Below are 13,570 nucleotides of genomic sequence, written 5' to 3'. Positions count from 1 at the left end.
CCAGAAAGTCCTGCCCAGGATACCACAGAGGATTCTAGCATTGATTCCTGACTCAGTGTGTCCTGTATCTGCAGATTGCAGCCTCAAGGCCTAGAAACCCCAAACTCCTAAACTCCTAGCAGATGTTAATCCCCCCATAATGTATTAGCACACACCACCTTAGAGCCCCACAACCATGTACACCTCCAGTGCACAATTATACCCACTCACATGCAGCCACACATGCTCACCCACAAGGACAGTGCCACAATGACCCACATGCCTCACAATGACTTTCACTCCTCCAATACCCACTGTCACACATAGGTGTACACAGTTAAAATACACATCTCACACATAAATGTTACACACACAATTACACTCAGTTACCAGAATGACCGAATATCACAAGCATTCACACATTTAACTCAAAATAGATTCACAAAGAGAAAGTAATATATACTCTCACAAACATTAACATGATTCATACAGAATCACAAGTACAGTGATCACATGTTTACCCATAAAAGACACAATCACATTCACAGATGGTACACACACCCCACTACAAGCCATGTGAGTGCAATGGTAGTTTCGATTTACAACTCACACAGAAACAAGCCTTTACATACATAATTACAAATATACAGCTACACACTTAAACACCATTACAAGCATTCACTATTGGTAATATTCTGACTGCCTACACTGTCACAACAAAATACACATGCATACACAAACACAAACCTATCCACCCAAAGACATCCAGATCTTCTCATGAACTAGCTCTCCTAAGAGAGGAGCAACCTGGCTCCCTCCCTGTGCTCTGCCCTCTGTCTGTCTGTCCTCTTCCTTCTTCCCCCTCTTCAGAACCTGCAGGTCCTGCCCCCAGGAATCTCCCAAGCTCAGGTTATCAACGACTGCCCTGGCAGCACCAGCCAGTACCAAACCCAAGTAGCTGTGAGGTTGTGCGGGACCCAGCAAGGAGCAGGCAGCCCTGACTCCGGATCCAGAGGGTTTTATTATTTTTCACATAAATTACACAAGCACTTTATAAAATGGTTACACAGAAAACACCTTGTAAGTGCATAACTTAAACCCCCCCATGAACAGGATCTGAAGAAATGAGCCGAGTTTGTGTGAAATCCTGCCTGTGCTAACCTGGGTGTGGCTGGCTTGTGCGGTGGGGATCTGGCAGGCCAAGTGGTGCTATTGTGGCTGTGGGGTGTGGGCTCGCATGTCACATTGTGGCTGTGGCCTGTGTTTATATGGGGTAGAAGTGCCATGCTGCCTAGAATGAGTCTGGGTCACAGCTTGCCTGTGCCTGATAGTGAGGGCCAAGGGTGGGAAGACTGTGATCCTGTGTGTGGGTGACACTCTGCCACAGGTATTCCCGAGAGTGGTTCTGGGGTGACACCCTGAAGGACGGAGCTATAGCCTTCCAGTGGGTCTGGTGGCTGTGTGTCCATGCGGGTCTGTGGCCGGCTGACTGTGCAGTGGGGAGTGAGACACAGAGAAGGGGTTTCCCCAGGGCAAGTTCAGATGAGAGCCCTGGGGATCCCAGAAGCCCTTCCTCTCCCACCTGCCCTGTCTCTCTCAGCCCTAGGTTAAAAATCAGAATAAAATGAAATAGAAGCAAACTGAGAAGACTCCGAACAGTTCGGGCGGTCACGAAAGCATAGGCGTCTGGGAGAGGGCCGCGTGTCACCATAACACGCCCTCTTTTTATCTCTTCCACCGAAGATGGAACACTGTCGGACGGAGGGCTCCCAACCGCACGGAGGGGCTCCGCGTTCCCCTCCCGCGTGCAGTCCGAGGCGGAGAAGGGTTGGGGAGAGTCCTGGCTCTTGGGCCTCGGCAACCCCCGGCCCGCGGCCTGCTTGGGGTCCCGCGGGGGCGGAGCGGCAGGCTCACTCGCAGGCCGACGCCACGGACGTGACGCTAGTGATCTTGGTCGAGTCGTCAGACCACGGCTGCAGATTCTGAAGAGCGAAGAGCGACGAGTTGTGCACGCACAGCGGGTCGGCGGGCAACGGCTGCGCCAGGCTCTTCTGGAAGGCTTCCTGCTGCAGCTGCAGGAGGATGCGGTTTGCCTGCTGCCTCTCGGCCTCGCGCTCCTCTGCCGTCTGCCTCCTGCACGGGGTGGGGTGGGGGGGAACAAGCGGCGGCGCCGTTAGCCGCCAAGGCATGGGCTGCACTCCGGACCGGGCCCGGGTCAGGCCGGGGCACTCCCGGAAAAGAGCCGAAGCCCGCAGAGCCACCCTGTGTAGCCTCCAGCTCCAGCTCTGACCCCTTGAACACATTCTTTTCTCTTGAGCATTTTGACGCTGACAAAATCCGGAAATCCCAAAAAGTGGATGGGGCAGAGGTATCCTGGAGGAACAGTGTGGCCCAAGAAGCTGGGGCTCCCCTTGTTCGCGCAGCCACTAGCCCGCAACCCCCCACGGGCCTCGGACCGCGCAGCCACCGGGAGGAAGACCGGGGCCTAGGTGGCGGCTGGCGTCTCCCCAGTTCCAGGGAGACGAGGCGCCGTCCCAAGCTCGAAGGGCCTCATCCTCCTCCCCTGTCAGGGAAGAAGAAAGGCAAGGGCCAAGAGGATGCGGGCCGCTCTGCTGCACCTCTCTTCTCCCCCTTCTCTGCGAACCCTTCCCAGGCCTCCAGCCTCCCGCCGAAGTCCTGAGTCTTGCCCCGGCTCCCGGGACCCGCCGGCTTCCTCCGCGGCGGTGCAGGGAGGCAGTGACTCACTTATTCCATTTAATGCCGCCCCTCCACCCCGTCAACTGAGATCAAACGTCTGTCTCTAAGGTGGACAGACCTAATGGGAGTCCCCAGGGCCTCCAGAAGCAATTTGTAGGCGATCGATGAAGCCTCGCGAAGCCGGCGAGGGCCTCTCCGAGCGGCGGCCGCCCGCCTCCTCCGCGCCGCCCTTTTCGCTGTGTGTCTTTCTGCCACTCGTCTGCCCCGTCTTCCCTGCATTTCAGACGGCCTGAATGTTTTTCTTCAGGCTTTGTGTCTCTGTGATTTGTTTTCACTCATCCCCACCCCCTTTCGTTCTCTCAGAATTAAGGGAATTCGTTTGAAACGAAAACGGCATTTTTAGTCAACCTTTGCTTTCCTTTATTATAAATAGGACTTCTTCCTGGCTGCCTATCCCCCCCCCCCCCCGCATTTGTGTTTCAGTCTGTCTCTTTGCATGCCACCCCTCCCCTCCTCTCCTAAGCACCCCCCCACCCCCAGTCTCTGAGTCCGCCCTGGCTCCCTCTCCTCCCCTCCCTTAGGCCGCAGCAGGAACACCAGCGGCCCCATCCCCAGCTCCTCCACTTCCTTCTTTAATAGGCTCTCCAGAGGTCTGAAGCCGAACCGTCCCCCCAACCCCGGTATCCCTTCCCCAGCGGCAGGAATGCTGGGTTCGGGGTGGGGTTGGGGTAGAGGCGCACTCGCCAGGCCGCGGCTGCCTTTGTGGTCCCGACTCCAGAATCCCGGGTAGATTCCTGGCCTTCATTCAGAAAAAGAGGAAACTCCAATTCCTTCCTCCCTCCCCGAAGCCCGCCCGGCCCGGCGCCGCAGACTTCGCCCAGACTCTGTCTAGCTTCCCCCTGGGCCTGCGGGAAACGAGGAAGTCCCGGGACGTGTGTAGAAGCAAGGGTGCGGGCCAAATGTGGAGGGTGCGGGAGAGTGCGGGGTGCTAGAGGGTGCCACTGGAGAACGCACCGGTGTGCGCAGGGAGTAAGTAAGGCAGCCTGGCGGTGTGGGTGGGGGGCGCTTCGTGTCAGTGAGGGTGAAATAGGGAGAGCAAAAACGAGAGAGGTCGGCATATAGGTAGGCGAAAAATATAAAACGAGTGTGCGGTTAAGTGCAGTTGTGGGTCTGTGACGGGAGAAGAGGAAAATTCTCTCGCTCGCACACACACACCCATCTGCTCCTAATTGATCCCCCTTTCAGTGGGACTCGAGAAACCCCCGCCGCAGCCGGCGCGGATTGATTTTCCCCTTCCGGGGTGGGGGGCCTCTGAGCCGGGGCCTGGTGTCTGTGGAGGAGGGAGTCAGCATGGCCCAGCCCGCGTCCTGGGGCCCCATTCACGCTGCCGGGAGCCCCGGCTGGAGCGCAGAAACAAGGCGCCGGCCTTCGTGTCTCAGGGATAGAAAAGCCCCCCCCCCCCGTCCCACCCTCTCCATAAACGCGAATGTGCTCAAACAAAAAGCCCTTGAGGACCCACTGAGCCCAACTGTGTAGACTGTGCTCCAAGCGGCAGAAGAGTCCAGGCGCGCCTACCCGCAGTGTTCTAGCCAGAAAGCCTTGAAGCCTTCGGTGTGGTGGGGGTAGGGATGGGGGTAGGGTGGGGGTGGGGGTGGGGGAACAAAACAAAACAGAACCCCCAGCTGGAGCAGCCAGTCCCATCCCGGCCTTCGGCCTCGGTCTCTTCCGGTTCCCTGCCAACCTAGCAGGAGCCTTCGGCTCCCCGGAACCGATCAGAAAGCCGGCGAGCGGTGGGAATGTGTGCGCGCCCCAAAGAGGCCCAGAGCCGAGAGCAGCCCGAGACTGCGCCGCCCGCAGCCGCGCCCGCCCCGCGCGCTCACCTCCACTTTGTCCGCCGATTCTGGAACCAGGTTTTGACCTGCGCGTCGGTCATTTTGAGCGCCTTGGCCAGGGCGGCGCGCTCGGCCGAGGCCAAGTACTTCTGGCGGTGGAAGCGCTTCTCCAGCTCGCAGATCTGCAGGCGTGTGAAGGATGTACGCGGTTTCTTCTTCTTGGGGGGCGTCCGGTTCTGATAGGGGTGACCTATACGGCGTGTTACAGTGAAGGGTGAGAGGGCCACTGGAGCGGGAGACAGACAGACGGCAGAGGCAAGCGGCAGAGCGTCAGGAGGCGTTCCAGGCCGGACACCCCGCGAGTCAGCCGAGCGCAGCAGGGGAACCCCACAAGCAGGGGCGCAATCCTCCCGATAGCCCTCTGCGCCAAGCCCGCGGCGGGAAACAGCCCCCCTCCCGCCCGCCAGGCCGACGCCGCTGCCGCCACCACGGAGGCCTCCCTAGCCCCGGGCTCCCGCGTGCCCAGCGCAGACAGGGCGGCAGCTGCCTCCATGCTCCCCCTGAGGGGCGTGTCTGAGGCAAGCTAAAGGTCGCAGACCACCCCCACCCCACCCCACTCCACCCCCCACAGCCCTGGCATCCAGCTTCAGCGAAACTGCCCAAGTGTAAGAGACCCTGCTCAGTCCAGGCTCTCTGGCCCTGGGTCCTGATCTGAACTTCCATCACACAACACGCACAGACACATCGCATACAGCAGGCACAGACTTATAACTTATACAGCCAAACAGGCAGACACACTCCCAGACCGGCACAAACACAAGCAGGCGGACACAGGATGCAGGCAACACAAAGCAACAGCCAAACACCCTCAGAACCCTATATACTTTCACCTTCCCTTCTTCAAGACTGAAGCAGGATTGGGGTGAGCTGTGTCTCCCCTAGATAGGCCCTTTCAGAATCTCTCTCACCAGAGACAAGGACAGTGGCCTTGGCGCTGGAAGCCAGTACAGTCCCTCCACACTGGTCTGGCCTGGGGGTGGCGGTTCGGGATGGGCACGAAGCACAGGCTACAGCCTTCTCAGGCCTGAGAGGTGCTGGGACCCCTTGAGTGAGGGGCCCTCCCTCGAGGCCCAGAGCCAGCAACAGTGCTACCTCTCCCCTCAATCCCCATTCCAGGTGTGCCACAGCCCGAGGCTCCAGGACAGTCTTCCTACATGTGCTGCCTGGAAGAGGAGCAGAGGACCTGGGGTATCTTGGGTCACCTAGGCCAGAGTCTGGCCCTAAGCAGTCTCTCCTGCCCTATCTGTACACACCACTTTCTTCCACCCTTGGCGGGCCCTTGAGTCCTGCGGCTCCTGGAGCCCCACATTGCAGCTGGCAGCGGCCTGTCCTCCGGCCTTCCCAGCTTTAAAGCACCAACGGGGAACCCGGGCTCAACTCGTGGCTGCCTGCCAGCGGGGTTTGGGGGCCAGCCTTGGCGTGAGAGTCGCAGTCTTGGATCCAGGGGACGCTAAAGCGAGCGGGAAGAGGCGCCCGGGGGGCAGGGGCCCGCGCGCGAAAGCTGGAGCCCATAGCCGAGAGCGGAAGCGGGAGCCGAGGCGAGAAGAGGAAGGCGCGGAACAGGCAGCGGCGAGGTCGACAGCCGGCCTCCGCCGAGTGTGTAATTATCCCCGGAGCCGTCCTCTGGCCGCTGATCGATCGCCGGCCCGGCCGGTGCATTATTCATACCAGACGGAACAGAGTCGAGCACGGGGAAGGACTCCGAGCCGGGACAGAACGAAAAGGAAGGGGCAATCATCCGGAGCAGCTCAACTCCGCGCTGCCACTGCCGGAGCCCTCAGTCTAGGAAGAAGGGCCCGCCAGCTCTGCGGCTTTACCCGAGCTCGGGCCTCTGCTGGGCCGGGCGGCTGGGCCCTGCTGGCGACGGGCGCCAGAGCGCAGAGCGCCAAGTGTGTGCGTGTGCGTAGGGGGCAGGAGCTGGGGGAACATGTTCTTTCCTTGTCTCTGATTTTGAGGCTTGGAGAGGGAACAGTGCTCACTGTCTGAGCCAGAGAACCTGACCCGGACAGAAGAAACTGAGTTTGTCACACCATGCCCCTTTCTCCGAGATTCCCAGCCCCGAATGCTGGCGGAAGGTAGTCTCGAAACTACAGCCCGCTTCCCTCAGCCTGACCCGGCCTTGGGACCTCTATAGGGTTCCCAGGCTAGGCTTTCAGAGCAGGGATCTTGCGGGAGAGGCGGAGAGGGGCTCAGGCTGAGAGAACTCTTAGGGCATGGCGACTCCGCGAACACAGAAAGGCGGCTGAACCCGGGGAAGCTCGGAGAGGAGCGGGGCGACCTGGCGCGCAGAGGAGGCTGTGGGGAGCCACCGCGCGGGGGGACGGTAGCGAAGAGCCCGGGCCGCGGCCAGGTGGAGCGCGCACGGGCCGGACTCACCTGTGAACCTGTCCTTTGTGTATCTGCGGTTACTCTCCATCCAGGGAAAGGTGAGGCCGGTGAGGTTGTTGACGCCCGGCACAGCAGGCACGGAGGGAACGGTGGGTAAGCCGATGGCCAGGGGCTGGGGGTGGGCCACCGTACCAGCTAGCGGCCTGTGCGCCGGAACCCGGATCACCCCCGCGGCGCTCAGCGGCCCCCCGCTGCTGCCGCCGCCGCCGCCCGGACCGGGGCCGCCCGCCAAGGCCATGTTCACGTTGTAGGAGCCGGCCAGCGGGCCCATGCTGCAGGCAGCGCCACCGCCGCCCGCGGGACCGCCGGGGCCACCGGGGCCGCCAGCGCCGTAGGCCCCCGCGCCCCCGGTCCCGGCCGCGGGGCCCCCGCCGCCGCCGTAAGCGTAGGCGCCTCCGACCAAACAACCAAGGCCATATTCTCCGTCCTGGAGGCGCGAGGAGGGCCCCATGCAGCCGCCCTGGTCCGGGCTGTTGAGGATCTGATCGATGCCGAAGCTGATGGGCTCCGCGTGGCCCGGGTGGAGGTGGTGCGGACCCAGATGCTCCATGCTGGCCCTGGCCCCGCGGGGGGGGCCGGGCGGCGGCGCCCGCTGTGCTTGGCTCGGGGGGCAGCGCTCAGGGGCGCGGAGGCGGCAGCGGCTCCTGGCTGCGCCGAGACTTGGAGCCGAAGTGCGCAGGGAGGGCTAAAGTAGGGGGGGAGGGGAGTGAGAGAGGGGGCGCCGTATTCTTTCCCACTCAGACTGCTCCTTCCCCTCTCCGGCTGCTCGCTCGCTGTTGACTCTGGGACATCAATCACCGAGCGAAAAAGCCCGGTGCGAGCGAGCCTTGCCGTTTCGGCCGGGTCTCTCCATTGGCTGCGAGCGGAGAGGAGCGGGGTGAATGACAGCGCGGGGGAGGGGCGGGGGGGTAGGGAGGCCGGGAGCCGAGACAGATGCAGGAGCCAGGGACAGAGGGACGGAGACCAAGGCTCGGAGAAGGCGTTCAGGAAGAGAGAGAAGCGGGGAAAACTAGAGGCTTTAATGGGAAAGAAAAATAACCGGAGGCCGCCATTACCAGAGATGGACAAACAGACTGACCTAAGGTGTAGGAGATCAGAGTCGTCTTCCCAGGTCTTCTGTAGGAGCCTCCTTCTCACTTTGAACAGGACCAGAGGAGGCCAGCTCACCAGGCCTCTGGTGTAGAGGCGAGGGTCCCTGAGCAGTTGGAGACTCTCCTCAGGGCTCAGATTTGAAACACCTGTCACTCAACCAAGTAATTTACTCCAAATTTCAAGTCCAGCTTTTTAGGAAGTAGAAGACTGTCTACTCCCCAGGTATGGAGCTCAGTATCCTGTGACAGGACGAGGAGTTTAGGCTTATTCCTCTTTAAAACACCAGCCTATGAAGAAATGGCTATCTTTTGTTGGAAAAAATCAACCACCACCTGGACTCAGCCCATTTAGAGAAATTCAGAAAGGGAAGACTTCCTGAAAGGCGGGCACAACTCAAGGGAGTTGGCCTGGGGCCTGCTGCCAGGGTGTACATACCTCAAAATACTCCTTTCCTTTTAAATAAACAGAAGTCTCAAGAAGCAATTCCCACAGCATATGAATGAATTCAATCAGATTGCTTTCCACCTAGCAACTAACCCAGATCTGGTTACTCTGAGCAAAAGTTCTGATTGTGGTGAGGGGAAGGAATCATTTTCTCACTTTAGATACCTTGGGAGGGAGGCTTAGGGGCTTTAAAGTAGTGGGGACTGGGTATGGTGGGACCAGAACCAGTATTGCATCCAGAACAAATTTAGGCCTTTTCAAAGTTTTTCTATGACTGCAAGGCCTAGAGTCCAGGAGAAAAGGAATAAAACTACCTTTTTTCTGCTTGCCCTCTTATCCCTTTCCTATAGGGAAAGGTCTGCTTCCTCCCAGAAGCCAAGCTTTGGGGAAAATACAGGTGTGATCACTTGGGATCTATTTATGGTCTGTCAGTTTCAGATTCAACACATCCTCAGAGAGGACCTATCAGATACGATGCTAGAATGTGAAGGCTCACAGTCTACTCAACAAGTGTTACTGTAGTTTGGTCAGATCTGTGTCTTCCACTTAAAGAGATCTGGGAGGCAGGGAATGGCTTACTCATATCTGTATCCCCTGTAGAACACAGTCTCCGCCCCCCCCCCCCAAAAGTTCATCTTGGGTGAATAATGAATTAATGCATTCCCATATTAAACAAATATTCATTGAGTACCTACTATGTGCCAGGCACTCTTCTAGGTATTAGGGATTCAGCAATGAGCAAAACAAAGTTCCTGCCCTTATGGAGCTTATATTCTAATAGAGGCGGTCCAACAATAAGCAAATACATAAGAAAATATATAATAAGCCAAATAGTAATAAGTACTATGGAGAACAGTATAAACCTAACTGTATTCCAATCTCGTTGGAGATAAGCATTATCCCTATTTTACAGATGTGAGAGGACCAAATATAAAAGAGGCTACATGACTTGATGAGGATAGAGATGCTGGATTCATCCTGCTATTGCAGGTTGGCCTGGAAACCCGGCTGCTGGTTAGAAGCTCATTTCTAAGGGAAAAACCTTGCCCGGTCTTCAGCCAGGTGAACAAAGACTCACTCAAGCCAGGTGTGAAGTTGGAGGTTGTTTGCAAACACCTCTACCCAGGAACTTCCATAACTTAGGGTGGAAGTTGTTTTGAGTCTCTTTCCTGTCTCTTATGTTGAGGGAACTAAAACAGAGATAAGCATAAATGTTTACTGTGTGCCAGGCACTGCACCACATTTCTTATTTGACTCACAACAACTTGTGAATTTAACAGGTGGTCCCATTTTTATAATTAAGAAAACCGAATAAATGTTCATAGCAGTATTATTCCTAATAGTCAAAAAGTGGAAACAGTCCAAATGCCCACCAACTAATGAATGGATAAAATGTAATATATCCCTACTTTCCTTTTCATTCATAAAAAGGAATGAAGTGCTAATTCCTGCTACAGCGTGGATGATGGAAAACATCAGGCTAAGTGAAAGAAGCCAGATACAAAAGGTCACATAGTATACATTTCCATTTATATAAAATGCCCAGAATAGGCAAATTCAGTTAGAAAGTAGATTTGTGGTTGCCAGGGGGAGAAAAGGAATGAACAGTGACCACTGATGGGTACAGGGTTTCTTCTGGGGGTGATGGAAATACTCTGGAATTACATGGTGATGACGGTGGCAGAACTTTATAAATATACTAAAAACCTTATAAATCCACTAAATTGTATACTTTAAAAGACTGAAAAGTATGCATTGTGAATTAGATCTCATTTTAAAAAGAAAAGAAAACTGAGTCTCAGTGAGGTGAACACATTTGCCCAAAGTCCCACAAATTTTCCCAAAGAAGAAAATTAATCTGGAATCCCCAAACCTGAACTATATTCCTTACATAAGGCTGAAAACTATGCAGATGGGTGCTGCAGCTTCCTTTGAGGCTGGATCCCAGTGGCCCAGCTCCTTATAGTCAAGTCACAATCATGTCTAACCATAGTCTTGCTTGTTGTGGTTAAAACCCTGTCTTCCTCAATTTTCCTCAGAACAACTTCTCTTTATCACTATTTAGCCCATTTAGGAAACCCCTTGAGTTCTCCTAACACTCTCCCACTTCCTCCCTCCTTTCCTCTTCCAGCTCTGACCTTTCAACCCTACCTGATCCAACCCTTTTCGTATCTGTCTACCTACCTCTTGAGTGCCTCAGATCTGGCACCAGCTGTCCAGGATATCTGGAAGGAGATTTCACCCTTGCTGGCTCAGCCTAAGGTTGGCAGACGTCACAGCTGCCTAGTGGGCCACTAAGACTGTCAGGCTTTCCCATCAAAATCTAGCAACCAAGAGATATCCTGACATCCCCCACCCCGGCATCCTTACAACTGCCTGTCTGATCTCTTCTTTTACTTTCTACCCACTTCTCCTGATTATCAGAGTCAACTTTTATCCCAATCCAGTTCTTCCAGGTGCTGCCCTTCCCCCTGCTGGGGTTCTTTGAGTCCACCGGACCTTACCTCCCAATGGAATAGTTGCTAAGGGCCAGGATTACCCTCTCAGCCTCTTTCCTGCCTAGAAAGATGAGACAACATGGTCAGGATTCCTTGGGCTCTAGCCCCCACCCTTCTCCAGGGAGCAGTGTTACCTGAGCACAGTGCTGCAGGCTGGAAAGTTTTCTGAAACTGGGGAAAGGACTCATACAGAGTTGATATTTGGGGCAGCTCCTGGTTTTCCACAGTTCTTATTATGCATATCTTCTGGTCCACAGAGCAACTTGGTTACGAAAGAAGAGGAAGTGAAAGGAAGCAGAACTCAAAAAGTGCCTGCAATGCTCTAGACGCCTTCATTCAAAGTGATTATCTTGTCTAATCCACCAATAATCCTGTGATGTAGTTTTTGTTATCTCCATTTTACAGATGAGGAAACTGAGGTACTGAAAACTAGAAAGGGGCAGAGACTGGACTCAAACACTGCTTTCCTAACTCCACTTATGGCAAGCTGCTCACCAACCCCAAACCTGGCAGATGTGGTCTTTTCCTCATAAAAGCAATTTATACACACCTAGGTAAGCCTCAGACCCTTCTCTCTAGCCGTAAGGCCACCCGGACATACACACTTCCCCCAAGCACCATCCTCCCTCGCCTGCAGAAGAAAGAAGTGCCTCCAATTAAAAGAGGAGCAGCTGGGTCTGAAGCTGGGGTTGGGGAAGGAGAAAAGGGAGGGCTCAGCCACAGGGGAGAGGCCCTTTGGATCCCACACGGGAGCTGGGAAAGACCCCCAGGCCAGGGGTTGTCCTTTAGCTTAGGGGTGTATGTGGTAACTTAATTACTTTGCATTTGTGGCACTGTGCACCAGGAAGGGGAAAGCGAGATGTGAAAGTGTGTGTGACAGTGAGGTAGAAAAAGCTGTACAGATGTACTGGGCATGCTTTTTAATGAATTTTTTTTTCATTTATTCAACACATGTATTGAATATCTATTATGTAAGGGGCACTGTATTAGATGACTGGGAGACAATTGCAAGCAATTGTAGGTAGGAGGGTGGGGAAGAAGGGTGTCTGGTTGTCTTTACAACTGGATTGTTTCAGTAAGGATGTGTGATCAGTGAGAATGGAAGTGAATATGTGTATTCTCTATCAGGAGGAGAGTGTGCATCCCTACAACTGTTTCTCTGTCATGAGCATATGTGAAGGGGGAGGGTGTACCTCTGCCACTGTTGTAAAAGTAATAGTATAATAATGATGTATGTTGATGGGGATGTATGTGTATCTGTGGTCTTGTATTATAATGTAGTTGGTGAGGAAATGCCCATATGTGGTCCATGGGTGCCAGGAGGGGAGACAGAGTTTGCCCAAAGAATATTTAGCAAGGAAAGGGTATAACCAGCTGAGAAATGCATAAAAGAATATGTAACATGCAGCAGATTGGGTGCCCAATACCAAAGGTGCTTTCTCTGTTTTGCCCAACTGCCTCAGTGAAGGGGGGCGGGGGGCAGGCAAAAAGACTGCCTCTTCCATGGAGGAGACAGGCACAGCTGGAGATTTAGGGACTCAAAGACCCAGTAAGGGACACTCCATGCCCACGCAGCCCTCGGGGTCTCTAGGAGTCTAGGTTGGGGGAGAAGGGAATGGGCAGGTCAGGCTGACTCAAGCCCACAACTCAATGGCTCCTCAGGGCTGGGGGTCTGGTGGTGTTCCAGGGCCAGCCCTATGCACCCCCACCCAATCCTTGCAGTAAAAGGGACCAAGGACCTCCTCAACACAGAAGGACCAGCACACATTTCCCAGTGAGTGGATGGATCCTGAATAGGTAGAGGACAGAGGGACACACACTCCCTGGCTGTAGGGCACACTTCAGCTGTCACCTGGTGTTAGGACAGGTGCCATGTTCTACAGACAGAAGCTGGGCATCTTCCTCCTCTCACCCTCTCAAAACTTCAACTCCCCCCTCCTCCCCCAAACTAGGTGCCCCTCCCCCCCAAAAAATTAGAGCCCAGGCTGAAGCCAAGGGCTGCTCCAGGAAAGTAGCCAGTGGCAGATGCTTACTCAATGGGGACTTTTCTTTCAGGGCCTCCTTTCCATGCCCCACTCCCTTCGGCTTCTGATGTAAAGAAAGTTGCTCGTTGTCAGGCATCCCTTTGACCAACTCCCTACCAAGGGAGCCTTGAGATGCTCCATTCTCAGCACCCAGCAGAGTCTGCCCGGCTCTGGACCCCCATGCCCAGAATGCAGCCCACATTCTCCGCACTCCGTCTCCTCCCAGGATGCCAGGGCAGGGAAAGAGCAAGGAAAGGGGATGGAGGAGACTCTGAAAAAGGTCCGGAAACAGGACAGGCCCCTCAGCCCTGTCCTCCCCCAACAGCTCCCTGGACAGCCCTCCTCCCCAGGCAGTTCCAAGTCCCACCAGTGGGGACTGGCAGAGCAGCTCAGCCTGCGACCCTCCGGCCCTTGGACTCTAACATGGGCTCTACTCTACTTGCCAGGTGACTCCCATGCCTGGTCCAAGGAATTTCAGGCAGCTGAGGGCACTGAGGGAGCCAGGTGGCTACGCGGAGGTGCCAGGGAGGGACACGGGACTCAGGGCCAGCCGCTG

The 13,570-nt window shown here is 55.4% G+C and overlaps 1 protein-coding gene across 1 annotated transcript; it reads right to left on the bottom strand.

The window, feature by feature from the left end:
* Positions 1-981: 981 nt before the first annotated feature.
* TLX1 (T cell leukemia homeobox 1) lies at positions 982-7,787 on the bottom strand. The gene is made up of 3 exons (XM_077125770.1): positions 6,945-7,787; positions 4,557-4,758; positions 982-2,112 (listed from the first exon to the last, which is right to left on the bottom strand). The coding sequence occupies exons 1-3, from the start codon at positions 7,504-7,506 to the stop codon at positions 1,890-1,892; spliced, it is 987 nt and encodes a 328-aa protein (XP_076981885.1). The 5' UTR covers positions 7,507-7,787; the 3' UTR covers positions 982-1,889.
* Between the last annotated feature and the right edge of the window lie 5,783 nt (positions 7,788-13,570).

This window comes from Tamandua tetradactyla, chromosome 13 (genome assembly GCF_023851605.1).
Source record: "Tamandua tetradactyla isolate mTamTet1 chromosome 13, mTamTet1.pri, whole genome shotgun sequence".
Taxonomy (NCBI): Eukaryota; Metazoa; Chordata; class Mammalia; order Pilosa; family Myrmecophagidae; genus Tamandua; species Tamandua tetradactyla.
This window is presented reverse-complemented; position numbering and strand designations above follow the sequence as displayed.